This window comes from Ursus arctos, unplaced genomic scaffold, assembly GCF_023065955.2.
Source record: "Ursus arctos isolate Adak ecotype North America unplaced genomic scaffold, UrsArc2.0 scaffold_6, whole genome shotgun sequence".
Lineage (NCBI taxonomy): Eukaryota > Metazoa > Chordata > Mammalia > Carnivora > Ursidae > Ursus > Ursus arctos.
Window position 1 is genome coordinate 46817703 of NW_026623078.1, and position 18405 is coordinate 46836107.

An 18405-nucleotide genomic window follows, 5' to 3' on the forward strand; every position below is an offset into this window, starting at 1 on the left:
CTCAAATAAATAAATAACTAAAATCCTTTAAAAAAATGGGGGAAAAAATCTGCATTTAGACATCTAACCAAATCTGAAATGCACTCCTGAAAAAAAAAATACATGAGTATTCTAAGAATATATACCAAACTTACTGCCTATTCCTCAAATTCTTCGGAGATAATTTTGATATTAAACCATGAGTAACTACTGGATTACATTTACATATTTTAAATAAAAAACCTCAGGTCAATTCAAAAAGCATTCTAGGAAACTAGAGGAAGAAAATAAAATGTAACCACTCAGCATAAAAAGAAACTCCTACAGGAAAGAATTGGGAGACTGACAATGATATCTTCTCAAGTTTTAAGGAAGGTTCAAAGGGTGAAAGAGCTATTTGAATTACCTTTTCCTACTATAATAAACATAAGTGTCACTGACAAAGACAAATTTAAAATTCTCACCATGTTTTGGATTCCTTTTCAAACTTGGCTGTGGCTGGGGAGGAGGTGGAGGTGGTGGTGGTGGAGGTGGAGAGTCTCTGTCATGACTTATCACTCTATCCACTGATCCATATATTGCCAGTGTCAGACAATTATACCAGCCTCTTAACACCAAACCATCAGTATTCACCTAATTTGTTGGGGGAAAATATCTTTCAAGTTAATGTTTTAATATGCCAAAAGTAAACTGACATCAAATTACTTTGTGGTTAAACTGAAGTCTTTAAAAGTATGCTGAAACTGCAAAGGTCAACATTGGTGGAAATTTACCCAAAGGCATAGCTTTCAAATGGCCCTCCAGAATTGCCTAAACCTGTCTCAAGACTACATCTCCCCTGTCTGATACCTGATGTCAACTCTGTTCAAAAAAGCATAACCAGATTCCCAATCAAGAGAATAAAAATGAGAGAGAACAAAATTAAGTGGGAGTTACTGCCAATTAATAAATTAAACCCCAATAGTTAGAGGTTGCGGTGCACAAAGGCCCAAACTGTGCCCTCCCTAAAGAATTATGAAGTCCATAAAATTGTACAGCATTCTTTTTACATGCCCAACTCATACATGCAGGTATATTTCAAACACCCACATTGTATTTAAAAACTAAGGGTAACCAGAAGTATTAAAGTATTTTTGCAAAGAAACTTTCTCCTAAAAACATCAAAGACTGGGGCGCCTGGGTGGCACAGCGGTTAAGCGTCTGCCTTCGGCTCAGGGCGTGATCCTGGCGTTATGGGATCGAGCCCCACATCAGGCTCCTCTGCTTTGAGCCTGCTTCTTCCCCTCCCACTCCTCCTGCTTGTGTTCCCTCTCTCGCTGGCTGTCTCTATCTCTGTCGAATAAATAAATAAAATCTTTAAAAAAAAAAAAATAAAATAAATAAAAAGATCAAAGACTTTATCAATGCCATCAATCCTCAATATTTTCTTTTGTTTTTCAATACTTATCTACATTAATTGCCGTATTTTCACAATAACTATAAGGTAGCCGGAGTGAATATCATCCACAAGTAAGAAAATCAGAGTGTCAGCAGAAGAATCTGAACTAGAAAACAAAGCCCCTAACTTCTGAGCTCTTTCCACTCTACCATGTTGAGTAAAGATGAAGTAATAAGTAGTAATGGGCCCCTTCTAAAGGCATAAGGAAGAAAGAAATTATTATTTTCCTTGCTAACTCTAGTAAACTCCAGTAAAGGGAAACTGGGGGCCAGAAGAAAGGCTCAAAGACTACCCCAGGGATCAACAGATTCTAAACAGAAGCCCCACTGGAAGACAAATTAAGAGATAAGGAAGATAATTTTTGGTCTAAACAGAATGTAGAGGATTAGATACCTACATCCCCACCAAAAAAGCAAACAGGCTGAGTAGTCCCATATTAGATCACAGTTATTTTTATATTTCTGATTGCCCGTGATTTAGCTCTTCTAGATGCTTTCAGAATGGCATTTTGTAAATCAAGAAAAAAGGCATACTTTTGATAAAAAGGAAGAGATATAAAATACATATCTGTTAACAAACTTAAGGCACAGTAGTATCTAATAACAATTTACCTTCCTGTCATCTTCTGAACTTGCTCACCTAAAGGAAAGAAGAGAAAGCACAAATGCTGGCCTCTTCCTGACTCACATTAGAATTAGAGGAAGAAAGAGCTTTATGGGTAGACAATGACATTACATTGCCTTTGCTCCATTTTAAAATAGCTTCTAGACACAAGAGGAATCAGACAAGAAATGATGTTAACCTGCAGCACTAGAACCAAATAGGCTGATATTCTGCATCACTGGTTCATTTAGAACAAAATTTTCAATGAAAGTGAAAACAAACTGTAGGAACAAGATGAAAACTGATTTCTGCAATTACCTTTGAGTTGGGTCTAAAGATGATAGAAGTATTCTCATCATATTCCAGGCTGCCAAAAGAGTAGGAATAAATATATAGGCTCAAACACTGAACATCACAGTTCATGAAGAAGTCTTTCTAAACTTTTATGTTTTAATAAAACCAAATGCTAGATTATTGTTTCAATAAACCACAAAGTTTAGTTTTAATTTACTCCCCCCAAAAAGTTATCAAGTATAAAACAAACTCCCCAGAGATTCTGATTTAATTAGTTTGGGGGGCGCCTGGGTGGCACAGTGGTTAAGCGTCTGCCTTTGGCTCAGGGCGTGATCCCGGCGATCTGGGATCGAGCCCCACATCAGGCTCTTCTGCTATGAGCCTGCTTCTTCCTCTCCCACTCCCCCTGCTTGTGTTCCCTCTCTCACTGGCTGTCTCTATCTCTGTCGAATAAATAAATAAAATCTTTAAAAAAATAATAATAATTAGTTTGGGATGAGGATAGGTATCAGTATTTTTTTAAAAAGCATCCCAGGTTAAAAACACAAAAACAAAAAACCCAGGTAATTCCAATATACAGCCAAAGTAGAGAACCACTGCATTACAGCCTTCCAAAAATGTATAATGGAACCGAATAAAGTACCTAAATTTATTAAGTAGGTACTGACATAAAAACATTCTATAATATTAAAAATCAGCTGCTTCAGACTATCTAGGTTCCCCTCATTTTTTTTTTTTAAAGTTAAATTTTCAACATAATAGTAACTGAGTGAAGGATCAAGTAAATACAAGTGAAATCTAAAAAACTGTTACTTCCTAGACAAGTATAGAAATTTTTCCATTTTTAAGCCACCTTTAAATTTTTTTATTTTATAAATGAATTCTAAATAAACTCATTTAATGGTCAATTATTTTGCAGATATCAAAACAACTAGTTTTAATAATACTGAGCATGTATTAAATAATCCAACATGGGGGTTTCATTAACAAAATTCTCACTTTACAAAATATGACTACGGAATTTTATTATGTAGCAGTGTGATGTAAGACACAAATTATTAGCTCTCAATGTGTTTATACAGTTCTTTTAAAGAAATTAAAAAGCAATTTTTTTCAAATAAGATTATCAAATCATTTGGTATGTATAAGAAATGTATACACCAACAAAAAGCAAACAAAAGATGGCTAATGTTTCATACATTTAAAATTTTATTTTACAAAGAAACTCAGCATCTTCCTAAGAGCTTGACATTTCTTTACTAATGCCAACTGGTCAAATAAATCCTTTTCTTCTATCTAAAGAATAAAAAGGTTTGCCTATTAACTCCTGAGTTTCTGGTAAAATTACCTAGTAGGTACATACCTTCCCAACCTATCGAAAACTGGGGCACTTGGTTTGCTTACATTGTTAAAGAATAAGTCTAATTGAAATGTGTGCGGAGAGGTCTCCCTGTGAATAAAACAAAGTTGAAACGTCAGCCTTGGCAATAATCAGTTCCTAAATTAAAACAAAACACAAAGTAAGTACAAATTGAAGAGCAATTGCAGAATTCTATCTTAAGATTTAAATAAAAATATGCAGTTAATTATAGTATCTTCCATAATTTTATTCATATCCATTCTCAAGTAGGGAACTATTCACTTTGAGTATCACTGAAAGTGAAATTTTAATAATCAAGTATCTTTAGCCTGCTACTTGGACGATTCTAATAACACGTAAATATTTTTAAATTTTAATGTATTATAAGGGCAAATGCTAATTAATTGTGACATCTAATTTCATAATTATTTATAGCATGATTCCCTTCCATTAGCAAAAAGAATCAGGAGTTAACTAACTTCAAATTATATAATTACAATTTGATTTCAACTTAGCCCACATTAATACAAGATCATAATAATTTTAGCATCAGAGCCCTAAATTGTGATTTAAAGCCTAAATTCCTATTTGTGTAGCAACAATTTACATAAATATTTTGATTCTTCTGTAGATTTATATAGTTAAGTATAAAGCCTATTTAATTTGTGTTAGAATTAAATCTTACTTGATATATATTTCACCCTTGGCTGAAATTCCTTAGACTCAACTAAAAACCTTGATTTTAAATACCACATACTTTATTGCTTATATACAAAAAATCCAAATGGTAAAAAGTGTAATGCCCAGAGTATATCAAACAGGTTCCCTCATGCACTGATAGAAGTAAAAACAGGTGCAATTGTTCTGAAAGGCAATATGGCAATAAAATTCAGGAGAATGTGAAAATGTTCACACCGTTTGATCCAGAAATGCTTTTTTTCTAGGAAGTGTTTCTATGGAAACATTGTTATACAAAGATTTTTTTCAAGAGGATGCTCATCATACTCTTACTTGTAATTTGAAAAGTAAAAAACACCTAATGATCCCCACACAGGAAACTAGCCAAATAAACTACAGTACAGTAGTACCCCGCTATCCACAGGGGATACGTTCCAAGGCCCAATGGATGCCTGAAACCATGGATAGTACTGAACCCTATATATACTGTTTTTTCTCATATATATGTACCTACATAAATATATATATAAACCTACAATTTATAATTAGGCACAGTAAGAGATTAACAACTAATAATAAAATAGAACAATTATAATAATATACCATAATAAAAGTTATATGAATGTGGTCTCTCTCAAAATATCTTATTGTACTGAACTCATTCTTCTTCTTGTGATATGAGATGATAAAATGTCTCTGTGATGAGATGAAGTGAGGTGAGTGACACAGGCATTGTGACTTAGCGTTAGTCTACTACTGACCTTCTGACGATCTGTCAGAAGGAGGATCATCTGCTTCTGGACTGCGGTTGACCGCGGGTAACTGAAACCCGGAAAGTGAAACGTGGATAAGGGGGGACTACTGTACATTCATTCATTCGATTATGCAAACATTAGAAATCATATTTTCAAATAATATTTAATGATGTGAAAGTAGTCCTGATGTAATGTTAAGTATAATAAATACACAAAATAGTGTACAGTTAGATCAGAGTAGCATACCTTTATGTTACCCAAATTCAACTATATATGTGCTCAACATCTCTAGTCTTTCCCTCCTATCCTTCTTCAAACTAGACCCTGGCTTTCAATACCTCAAGGAAAGGAAAAAGGGTTCAAATGCAAATTCTTTACTTTTGAGGCCCCAAACACTCAGATGTCAGTCACTGAAAAGTGATTTAAAGAATCAGTGGTGGGACGCCTGGGTGGTTCAACCGGTTAATCATCTGCCTTTGGCGCAGGTCATGACTCCAGGGTCTTGGGATCAAGTCCTGCTTCTCCCTCTGCCTGCCTTTCCCCTTGCTTGTGCTCTCTCTCTCTCTGACAAATAAATAAATAAAATCTTTTTTTTAATAAAAATAAAATAATTTGACTGCACTATACTTTCATCTTAAAACTTGACTCTAAAACCTAACCTCACATAAGATGCCACATTTACAAAAAATAACGAAATAAACAAACATATACATATACATTAAAAAACACAAAGCATCAGGGGCGCCTGGGTGGCACAGCAGTTAAGCGTCTGCCTTCGGCTCAGGGCGTGATCCTGGCGTTATGGGATCGAGCCCCACATCAGGCTCTTCCGTTATGAGCCTGCTTCTTCCTCTCCCACTCCCCCTGCTTGTGTTCCCTCTCTCGCTGGCTGTCTCTATCTGTCGAATAAATAAATAAAATCTTAAAAAAAAAAAAAAAACACAAAGCATCAAATGTAAGGATCTTCTCAGGATGGAGGAATTAAAGGGATTTTAATTTTACCTATACATTTCTGAGTTTTATAATGAGAAAAACACCACTGCAAAGTATGCTGTACAAATATCACTTGATCTCTAACATTATTTCCTGACATCTTACATTTGCATGACTATATCAATACTTCATTTTACTGTTCTATAACATATTAATCATGTATAAAGTTGTTCCTGATAATTTCGTATTTGGAATTATTAAAACATGAACTGCCATTCACCCCCAGCTAAGAAACAGAAGAGAGAAAGAGGATGGAATATGTAACAATACTCCTACCAATTGCAGCCAATGGCAGAGATCCATTTTGCCTGCTGAGCTAGCCAGTGTCAAAGATAGCCCCCAAAGACCAATCGTTTCCGGTATTCACACCTTTGTGTGGTTCCCTCCCACACCATACCAGCAGAATATGTAATCCACAGAATATGGTAAAAATGACAGTATGCCAATTCTGACATTAAGTTATATGCAAGCTCTCTCACTCCTGGATCACTCGCTCTGGAAGAATCCATGCTGAGACATGAGCAGCCCCATACAGAAGATCTCCTGGCAAGGAACTGAAGTCTCCTGACAACAGCCATTTGAGTGAGCTTCCAAGCAAATTCTCCAGCCCCAGCCAAATCTTCTGAGAATTCAGCCCTGGCCTATATCTTGACTATAACATCATGAGAGAACTTGAGCCAACTAAGCCACTTCTGGTTTCCTGACCCTCAGAAATAGTGTGAAATAATAAATGTTTACTGTTTTAGGCTGCTAATTTTGCTATAATTTGTTATTTAGCAATAGATAACTAACAGATTTCCTTGACCCAAAGCAGTACAATTAGAGAAAACTGTTAGATACACTATCATTCTCCCACCTTTTCCATTCTACACACACCTCCTTTAAAGGAAAAAATAGGAAGAAATTATAGGAAAACATAAGTTTTAATTTCCTTAAACATGGAAAAAGAGATATGAGGTAAATTATGATTTCTCATTATAAACATTAAACACTCTTTGTTTTGTGTTTTACTTTTGAATGACCTGAAAACCTCTGAAGATTTTATATCTATTTTTACAAATAGCCAACTACATTTCATAATTATGAAAAAATGAGCCTTTAACTTTGAATCTTGTACCAGAACACTGACTACTAAGTAGCTGGTTTAACTCTTACAAGTAACAGAAATTAACCTATCACAGCACGTACATACTGAAATATGGTATTGAGAGTATAAGCTAAAAACGCACATAAATAAATGTATTATATATATTCATGCATCCACAACCAAAATTTGGCTTATACTTCCAATTCATGTAATTAAAATAAGATGATAACGATTATTCTTGTTACAACAAAGATCAAATTTCTCTGTTTTAGGTCAGCTGTTGAAGTTATCAACACCACATCAGGGACCATGTCTTACATTTTGCTTATTCCCACAAAGCCTAAGAAAGAGAAAGCATCAAACAACTACTTGCTAATTACAACTAAAGGATAATGTGAAACTAAAATTTATAAAAAGACACATGTATCAGGCTAAGAAGATCACCATTAAGTCATGAAAACTGATATTATAAAATAATATAAAAGATATATTTCTAAATATTCAGACTAATTCTTATTTATTTTCAAGGAAAAAAACAGGTTAAAAATACTTCATCTAAAAAAAAAAAAAACACAACAAAAAAAAAAAACCTTTATCTACCAGATTGTGCCACACTAGAATATTTTAGAAAATAAAAACCTATTTCACCAATTAAAAAATAAATGAAGAAAAAAATTCCATCTAGTACTTAGATCAAAAAATTGCTCTTTTTATATTTATGATACATGGATTATACTGAAAGCCTATAGTCTGTTAAATGTAACATAATATAACCATAACTGAATAAAGTTTTAGGTGGTTGTTTTTTGTTTTTTTTTTTACCTCCAAAAGATTACCTTAAATTTTTATATTTAAGAGTATGCCTAGGACAATCTTTAGTCACAAACACTTCTAAAAAGAAAGATGACTTACCCGTATGCTCTATTATCTGGCAGGCTGCTATGGGCTCTCACTCCTGGGGGTATGACTCGGACTTCATTGATATAAACCACACATGGAAAACGAACTACATCTATATGAGAACTTTGCTTTAAAAAAAAGGGAAGGAGAAGGACATACTGTAAGCAAACTGTTCAAAATTTACTCATCTTCAATTTGTTTCTTTCAGAATGTCAAAAATATTCTTAAATTCCATATCATTAAAACAGTGCTATTATTTATAATACTGTAGAAATCATTGTTTTGAAAATAGCTGATGATAAAACGTACCTAGTTAAATCTCTCCATGTGTGTATTAACATTTTCTGCACCATATCTGCCTCTCTGCTGACGTTCTACTTAAGCCAATACAGACCCACAATCCCTTACTGTGAAAGATGCCTTTCACAATCCTGACTTACTGGGTTTTTAGAAAGGTAATATAATACAAATACTGCATATTTCTTAACACCCGCTACCCCTGGGGCAGTACCTTGTAATCAAACATTAATATTTCTGCAACTAGATGTACTAAATAAAGATTATAACTACCATGTCAGTTCAAATCAGATTGCACGGCCAAATGAATTCAGGACAGATTTTTCTGCCATTTTTGAATTTCTGAATTACAAAGAAGAGACTGAGGATCTATGCTTAAATTAGCTTAATTTAAATATATACCAACTAATATCAAGAGATCAAAGGGGGTCATTTAGGTACTTAATAGTTGAGATAAACCCTTCTTGAAATTTGAAAAAGAAAAGAATCCACAAACTCTTTATCACAATAAAGAAATGTATAGCATTTATATTCAGCATACACTTATTTCTATGTATTATTTGATACAGTATCAGACAAAGATAGCTTTTGTGATCAATAATTTAAAAAGGAATTTGTCACACTGTTTTTGGACTTACATCAACTTTTCCTAGCAGTTCAGCTGACTATGATTACTTAGTGATCAAAATTCATGAGAATGGTTCGTGTTATTTGTATCTAGAAAGACTGAGTCCTGAGTCTCTCTTAAAGCTGCACAGAATATCATGCATATCAACAGACCAAAAGACCATTCAAGTTAGTTTTTCCTAAAATATGAAAGAGGATGACTTCCCAATCTTGCATTTTTAAAGTCGGAGATCATGATTAAATATATAGGCATAAATATCTTAAAATAATATAATGTTTACTATTCAAATTCATTTTAAAACTCTCAAAGATATAAAATAAACAGGATGAATGCAAAATGAAGCTGACTGCTGTCTTCCAATACTCACTTTCCTCTTCTGCTAACAAAGCCTGAATTGGGCACAAGTGAACTAAAGACTGGATTTCCCAGACTCCTGGAAGCCAGTGTGTACATGTGATCACTAAATTCCGATCGATGGAAAATAAAGAAATAAATAAATTCTGATTGATGGGATAGAAATGGAAATGATGCAGGCAATTCTGGATCATGTCCTTAAAAGGAAGGTTCAGACTTCAAAAACTCCTACCTCTAGTTCCAAAATTCTGCTGCCTTTCTAGAACACTGATGGTATGGGTGAGCTACCTTGGACAATACAGGCAATACTCTTAAGGATGGCAGAGGAACACGAAAGAAGGAAGCTGGGTCCCTGACATTGTGGAGCTGTCGTATCAGCCCTAGAATACTTACAACTAGATTGAGAGAAAATCCTATTTTATCAAATCCACTGTTATTTTGACTTTTGTGACAGCAGCTGAACTTGTATCTTAATTATTACAAATGTAGTGTAGATATTCCACAAACACTATAACAGATAAACATAAAAGAAATTAGCATTTTGTCTCAAACTTTGGTCTATGTTTCCTTCCTGTAAGGAACTTCTTTTATTTTTTTAAAGATTTCAGTTATTTGAGAGAGAGAAAGAGAGCGCGCACAAGCTAGAGGAGGAGGAGAGGGAGAGGGAGAACCTCAAACAGACTCCGTACTGAGCACAGAGTGACACAGGGCTCGATCTCACGACTCTGTGATCATGACCTGAGCTGAAACCAAGAGTTGGACACTTAACCAATTGAGCCACCCAGGCACCCCTGTAAGGAACGTCTCTACTTATAAATTGTACTATAAAGAAGCTCCTTTGCTTACATGTTATAAGTTCTCATTAATATGTACAAACGAGGGATGCCTGGGTTTCTCAGTAGGTTAAGCAGTTGCTTTCGGCTCAGGTCATGATCCCAGAGTCCTGGGATCAAGCCCCACATTGGGCTCCTTGCTCACTGGGGAGCCTGCTTCTCCCTCTGCCTGCTGCTCTCCCTGCTTGAGCACTCTCTCGCTCGTTTGCTTTGACAAATAAATAAAATCTTTAAAAAAATATATGTACAAAGGAAACTTAGAACAAAGTTCATTAACTGTATCCTCCTCTACCTTACCCTATACTGATTAGTTAATGGTATTAGTAGTTAGGGTGGGAAAAAAAAATGAACTTAAGGTTTTATGAACAGCCTTTCAAAATCTATTTTGTTTGTAAGTAGAAGAGTTTCTGCATAAGTTGCTACCCCCTTTATTCAATATTTATTTCTAAACATTTATTAAACGTCTATTATGTTCCAAGGAATGCCAGGTCCCAAAGACACCAAGACAAAGACATAAATTTCAGCCATTAAGGAAGAGACTATCTATTGTGGTAGACAAACACATATTGCTATGCTAAAACTCACACAAGATACTGAGCAAAGTCAAAGGAAGTACTCACCTAACTCAGGTTGTGGGCAAAAATTTGTGGGGAGGAAAAGAGGAGTATCAGGAAAGATTTCCCAAAAGAGTAGCACCTGAGCTAAGTAAGTCTTAAAGGAAAACAAGAATGGGTGGCAAAGGAGTAGAGGGAACAACTTTCCAAGCAAAGGGAGAAGCATGCACATAAGGAATGCAAACAAAAACTTGGAAGGTTCAAGAAACTGTAAGCATAGTTCACCACGGCTACAGGGTGAAATGGGAGACAAAAGAGAAGTAGGGCAGAGTAGCTAAATACAATCAATAAAATTACAAGAAATAAAATTTTTATCCATTGCCATTTGTCAACTCCAAATCTAACTCACCATTTAGGACCTCTCTCCCAAGCCCCAGACCACAATAACCAACTGCCAACCAGACATCTCCACTTCAGTGTCCCTCTGGCACCACAAACTCAACAAGTCCAAAACTGAAATATTCTATATCGGTGATAACAACACCATCCACACAATGGCCAATTATCATCCTTTGCTTCTTTCTCATTCTCTCTCACCTAAATCATTCATTTAAACATCAAGTCCTATTGATTAAACCTCTAAATAGCTCTCAAATTCGTGTATTTCTTGGGGCACTTTGGGTGGCTCAGTTGGTTAAGCGTCTGCCTTCGGCTCAGGTCATAATCCCAATGGTCCTGGGATGAAGCCCTGCATCAGGCTCCCTGCTCAGCGGAGAGCCTGCTTGTCCCTCTCCCTCTGCCCCTACCGCCCCCCCAACTCATGTTCTCACACACTCTGCCCTCTCTCTCTCAAATAAATAAATAAATAAATAATCTTTAAAAACCTGGGTATTTCAGGGCGCCAGGATGGCTCAGTCAGTTAAGTGTTTGCCTTCAGCTCAGGTCATGATCCCAGCGTCCTGGGATCGAGCCCCATATCGGGCTCCCTGCTCAGGCATGGAGTCTGCTCCTCTCTCTCTGTTTGCCCTTCCCCACCCCTGCCCGCTCGTGCTCTCTCTGTCTCTCAAATAAATAAAATCTTTTTTTAAAATCTGTGTATTTCTCTCCATTATGCTGTCACTTTTCTAATTCTAGATACTATTCACACTAATCTGGATTCCAGCAATAGGATCCTAACCGGTTTTATGCTTCTTCCTTGTCCCCCTCCATTCTCCTATTGCAGTGTAGTCCTTCTAGAAAGTATGTATCACTCCCCTGTTCCTTAATGTCCCCAGGCCAAATTCCTTGTCTAATAAACAAGTACAGTCTCTTCTTATCACTCTAAATTTATAGCCCCAATATACCATGCTCTTTCTCACCTTCATGCCCCACTCATGCTATTATCTCTGCTCCCACACTCCTCTGTCCCACCTCCTTTTAGAGGTCAACTTTCTCTTGAAAGCTGTGCCAGAGCAAGTCTAAATACGTGCCTCTCCTTGTGAATCCAAAGCCTCATATCAAACTAAATTGTAATCACTTCTTTTCTCTCTCCCATTAGAGTGGTATTTCAAGAAGACAAGAACCAAGTCTCAGTTTACTGTTACAGTCATAGTGCTTATTCATTTAATGAATGAAAGACTTTTAATAAGTGCTTCATTTAACTCATTTAATGAATGAAGGACTTTAATAAGTGCTTAATAAAAGCTGATTGAATTGTGTTTTCAGAGAGTTAAAAATATTACAATGAAGTAGGGGCTTAAGATATCTTGAGAAGTACAGGGGCGCCTGTGTGATTTAGTCAGTTAAGTGTCTGACTTCGGCTCAGGTCATGATCTCAGAGTCCTGGGACTGAGCCCCACGTCGAGCCCCACATCAGGCTCCCAGCTTAGTAGGGAGTCTGCTTCTCCCTCTTCTTCCTCTGCTCCTCCCCCAGTTCATGTGTGCTCTCTCTCTTTCTCAAATAAATAAAATCTTTAAAAAAAAAAAAAAAGATATCAGGACACCTGGGTGGCTCTGTTGGTTAAGTGCCTGCCTTCAGCTCAGGTCATGATTCCAGGGTCCTGGGATCCAGTCCCACCTCAGGCTTCTTGCTCAGCAGGGAGCCTGCTTCTCCCTCTGCCTGCCACTCCCCCTGCTTGTGTGTGAGTGCTCTCTCTCTCTGACAAATAAATAAAATCTAAAAAAATAATATAATAAAATTTTAAAAATAAAAAAAAGATATCTACAGGAGTACATAAACCTAGGAACACAGGTTGGCAATGGGAAATCATGAAAGATTTATGATTATGGAGGTAACAGTAATGTGAAGAATAAATTGGACGAGTTCCAGGGCTCTGAACACATTTACCTTCAGAAAGAGTTCCTGTGTGTCACATTATAGCTGTCTCCCTCTTCTATCCTTGAAAATATTGTCTCTGCTCTTTTATACTCTCCTTAAAGGTAAGCTGAAGCTATCTCATCTATTCCTACCACTTCCATTATTACTTTTATTCAGTTGAGTTCCATAGTGGTTTCTTAAAGAAACTCTAAAAGTAGGACTGGGGTGCCTGGGTGGCTCAGTGTGTTAAGTGCCCGACTCTTTGTATCGGCTCAGGTCATGATCTCAGGGTCATGGGATCTAGCCCCACATCAGGCTCTGCAGTGAGTGCGAAGCCTGCTTGGGATTCTCTCTCTCCCTCTTCCTCCTTCCCCACAAAATAAATACATAAATAAATAACTAAATAAACATCCTCTTTACCCTTTTCTCTGCCCTCCACCGCCCCCCCACTCTCTCTCTAAAAAATAAATAAATAAAATAAAATGAAGTAGGATTTTCTAGCATCAATCACTCCTGTAAGACTATAGTTTAACCCAGCAATTCCACTCTAGAAAGTAATAAATAATTAAAGATGCACTGGGGTGCCTGGGTGGCTCAGTTGGTTAAGTGTCCAACTCTTGATCTCAGCTCAGGTCTTGACCTCAGGGTCATGAGTTCAAATCCCACACTGGGCTTCACTATGTAGGCATAGAGCCTACTTAAAAAATAAAAATAGAAATAAAAAAATAAACACATCACTGTAAGAAGTTAAAAACCTAAATGTACGAAAATATATAAGTAATAGCACTACCAAAGAAATACTATGTAGCCCAAAAAAATGGTATTATATATAATATCTAAGGAAAGAAACAGGATGGCTAGAGGACAGGAATAAGAAAAAGACATACTTTTTACTGTATACCTTTTTGTACCTTTTGAATTTGTACCTCATACATGTGTTACCTTGTGATAATAAAAAGACAATGTTTTAAAATATACTTTTAAAATGTTATATAGGCACAACTCTTGATCTATAAAGATGCAAGACATATTGTAAGGTGAGAAAAGAAACCACAAAACAGTATTACACTATGGGTATGTTAATGTGGGTGATAGTGTATACATTTAAGCACATATGTATCTACTAGAGGATTTGGAAAAAAAATTTAAAAAGCTGTTAATCATAGCTAGGACTAAGAAAGGTGGGACTATGAAAGCCTTTGCTCTTCTGTACGTTCTTATTTTTCTATAATGAAACCAAAATTCACTAAAATAAGTTATTTATTTTTTAAAAAGTGACATAAAAACCACAAACACAATTTGTAATTCATTTAGTAAAATTTAGTAAATTTCCTCTTGGAAAATGTAAATAAATTATCTTCTTTGCCAGATTACAAACTCCTTTGAAAGCAAGGGCAATGGATTTCGGGAGTTTTTTGTTTTCTTCTTTGTATTGCCCCTTCTCGAGCTATACCTCACCTTCAGAAGTATTTTTCATAAGTAATTGTTAAAACAGATTCCCAACTTCCTACTGAGCAAATCTCTCTGGTGTACCACTAAACACAGGAAAAACTAAAATTATCTTGTTCCCCTTATACCCAGTGTCAGACTTTTCTATCAATGCTCCCACCGGTTCTCTAGTCTCTATAACTAGAACTCTATCATTTTTAACTACTCTTTCTTCCTCACACAATCAGTTGCCATGCTGTCAATTCTATATTCAAAATTTATCTTGTGCCTATCCCCTCCTACTTACTCCCACTGAGAAACAGTATAGCACTGCTTTAGAGCCAGGAAATATGCACTGGTATGCCTTAATCCAGCTATGCCACCTTTAGGAAAGTCACCTAACCTCTCACACTCATTCTCCTTATCTATAAATTGGGGATCAGAATCTTTCAAAATCATTGAAAGGATTGGAGATAATATATTTAAATTTCCAAAGCACTACATCTTGCACAAAATAAGCATTCAATAAATGCTGGCAATGATTACTGCCTACCTGCTAACGTGGAACTTTCACTACATCTCGCTTTTTCTTCTTGATTTGCTACCTCTAATTTTTCTGAACCATTTTAGGTATTACTGATCAATTAATCGATTTACTGTATTTTACTAGTCAATTAATTTGCCTGCTCAAAAACTACCTAATTCCTACAAAATAAAGTCCATACTCCTTTGCTGGGCATTCAAGGAATTCCATGATCTGGCTTCACACTGCCCTCCAGCTGCCACTTCACATTAGGATTTTTGGCATTCTCTACAGAGGACTGACTACTCCAGGAGAATGAATGCCCTGCTTTCTTATCTACAATTGTGGAACATTTCCTCTTCCACCAAAGACCAAATTCACATGCCAACTGCCTTGATGAAGTCTTACCTGATATTCTCAAATGAAGAGTGATCTCTCCCTCCCCTGAAATCACACAGCCTTTATTGGTAGCACCTAAGGGAGCTAAATAAATATTGACTGGGGTCCTAACATGTCAGACACAAATCGGCACTTTGGAATAAAGACAATAAACCCTAGGGCGCCAGGATGGCTCAGCCAGTAGAGCATGCAACCCTTGATCTCAGTCCCACATTGGTATAGAGCTTACTTTTAAAGAGAGAGACAAAGAGAAAAAGATGATAAACCCCAAAGGATTCCCACTGCTTCTTTACATACTTACCGCATTCTAACTTCAATCAGAATTTTGTGGACCTAACCTCCAATACTTAGTTAAAATGCCTTGGGAACAAACAACTCAATGTTCCATATCCCCCACAAGCCCTTAGCCTTCCTTCAAGGCTCAGGTCAAATGTGATCTCTACTAAGCCTCCCTTAGTCATTGCCCGAATTAGTCCTATCCTCTCCTGGTCCTCAATGTCTAAGAATGAATGAAGAAACACTAGATTCTTAAATATATAAGTGAATGAATGCTGATTTTCCTAAACTAGAATGCCACTAATTTATCATATGCTTCTCTCATTTTTAATTGTTCTCTATTACTGTACACATAACAGCTTTATTCTGATCCAACTACTAACTCTATGAGTTTTCTAAAACCTAGCTGGAAGTACAGTCAGAGAAGTATGCTCATTGAACAAGCACAGCTAACCGAACCACAAGAAATGAGACTGCAAATTCATTCATTGTTTGTAAAATATGCTGAAGTTTCCAAAGTTTTGATCTTTACATACTATAAACCATTCGCTGAAACAATCAGAAGACCAAAGTTGTCAACTTTTTATTTTGCCAAAGCATTAAGATACAACTACTCACTCACATCACTATCTCCAGAGAAGTAAAAGTGCTTTAAAATGTGAATTCTGGGTTGTTTTATTCTCTCTATGGACTTCATTAATGCTCATTGTTGCCAGCTTTCGGGAACCTTTAGTTAACCAGCTATATTCAATTTAATTATCAGAGGGCCAGTCATTCGTTCAAGGGCGCTCAAGTTATTACAGAACGATTACTCCACCAAGACCCCCACTTCACCCCTCAAAAACGACAATGCAACTATGCTGTACAGTTTGACTACAATTCTTTCTTCGCAAGTACTCTCCACGCAAAGGTCGTTCCGTGTAAGTATTTCAGGCCCCACTGTGTGAAATCTTAACAAGAGATAAGGATTAAAGTTTCGGGGCAAACTGGAGAACGTCGCAATCCTAAACCGAGTGTTACATCTAGGCAGCACAACTCCTGTTAGGAAGGGGACCCACGAAGAGGGATTTAGGAACCATGAAGCCTGCGTGACCTGCTCAGTCACCTGTACTGTCAAGCTCAAGCTGTCCAAGACCCCTCCCAAACACCACCTGGGGTAAACCTGAGAACCATGATCCTTTTCAACGCCCAAAGCTGACAGGAACAGCAGCACAACAACAAAAGAGGAAGGCAAGCTGAGCAGACAACTCGGTCAAAGACAAGGGGAACTAACGGAAAGCAGGGAAATGAGGGGGCTACCGCCGCCCTCCCTCAGACGTGGTTGCCCACACCCAAGCTGGGGGGAGGGGGCTGTGTGTGTGAGGAGTTAAAGCGGCAATCGGCAGAAGGAAAAGTCGAGGCACGCCTAATGACCTTTTGTAAGGGTCCTCAAGTCGAGAAGCAGGGTCGGAATCAAGTCGCGAAGCCTTACCTCAGCGCTAGGGTGTTTAAAAGTGTCTAAAAATAGCAGCTCCATCGCCGAGTCTACCGCCATGTTTGCCGCGGGCGGGGGACAGGGGGAGGACTTCCGGGGCAGCGCTCCAACCTCGGCGACAGCGGCTCAGGAGAGGGAGAGACCGCAGCACTTCCGGTGACCAGAGCTCTGGCGCCGCAAGCCTGGGCCTATCCGGAAGAGTGGTGCTGCTGGAAGTCTCCGACCCCGCCTTCTCCAGCGCGGCGGAGGGCGCCCCGGGAGCACAGAGAGGGGCGGGGAAGCTGGGGGAAGAAAAGGAGGGGACTACGGCGTCGTCAGTGGTCCAAACCCTGTCCTTCTACCGCGTTGCAGAGCCACGACTGCCTTGGGATGGGGAGGTGCGGAGGAGCCTTTAGGGAGGGTGGAGGAGCGGTAGGGAACGCCGCCAGCTCTGGACACCCGGCTCAGTGAAAGCTACTTTCCAAGCAAGCAGCCTTTCCAGAGCTGACAGGAAAAAGGTTCAATACGCGAATTGAAGAGTAAGACTTTTTTTTTAAGAAAAAAGAAAAATTGTGTCAAAACGGAGAGATTTTTTTGTTTTCTCATCTGCAAATGTGAATAATAATGCCTAACCCACTGGCTTATTGTGAGAGCGATTCGCATAACGTGAAATGCCATGAACATAGAGGTGTAGAGTGAAAAGTCTCGCTGCTTCCGTGTTGATGAGCGTTGGAACAACAGGAACTGTTTTGTATTCAAAACTGGCACAAGTGCTTGGGAGAGCGATTAGGCATTATTTAGTAAAATTACATGTGTCTACCCTGCTTCTAGGATAATTCTCACATATGTGCCCCAAGAAGTACCTACGCATACAAGAATGTTGATGATAAAACTTAATAGTTGCAAAAAATCTGTTAATTGACATTAACAAGAATAAGTAAATGGTGGTATATGTATGCAATAGCATACAGCAGGTAGAAAAGAATGAAATAGTTCCATGTTTCCTAACATGGATAATCTGGATAAATCATGGATAAACATGGAAAAACAGGGCTAAGCAAACAGTTTGAAGAATATGTAGTGTAAAATAGCATTTATAGATTCAAAACATGCAAAATAATATAACTTTTGGGGGAATGTATATAAATTAAAATTACAAAATGCACTGGAATGACAAACACTAAAATTTAAAGATAATGGGAAACTAGAGGGAGATGAAATCAAGAAGTGCACAGGGGCTTCAAATGCTTTTTTTGATTATGTTTCATTCTTTAGAT

At 37.3% G+C, this 18405-nt stretch overlaps 1 protein-coding gene across 3 annotated transcripts in view; it reads right to left on the minus strand.

The window, feature by feature from the left end:
- The window catches only part of VIRMA (vir like m6A methyltransferase associated), a 60773-nt gene extending 43360 nt beyond the window's left edge, over positions 1–17413 (minus strand). For 2 of the 3 annotated variants that reach the window (XM_026495719.4, XM_026495718.4), the window contains exons 1-5: positions 17147–17413; positions 8100–8215; positions 3678–3764; positions 2339–2387; positions 444–612 (exon numbers count right to left, since the gene is read on the minus strand). In XM_026495719.4, the coding sequence (XP_026351504.1) occupies positions 444–612; positions 2339–2387; positions 3678–3764; positions 8100–8215; positions 17147–17209 (484 nt within the window). In that variant the 5' untranslated portion in view covers positions 17210–17413. Of the gene's footprint in view, positions 1–443; positions 613–2338; positions 2388–3677; positions 3765–8099; positions 8216–17146 lie in introns of those variants that run through there. The other variant, XM_057307748.1, reaches the window with a different exon arrangement.
- Positions 17414–18405: the final 992 nt, after the last annotated feature.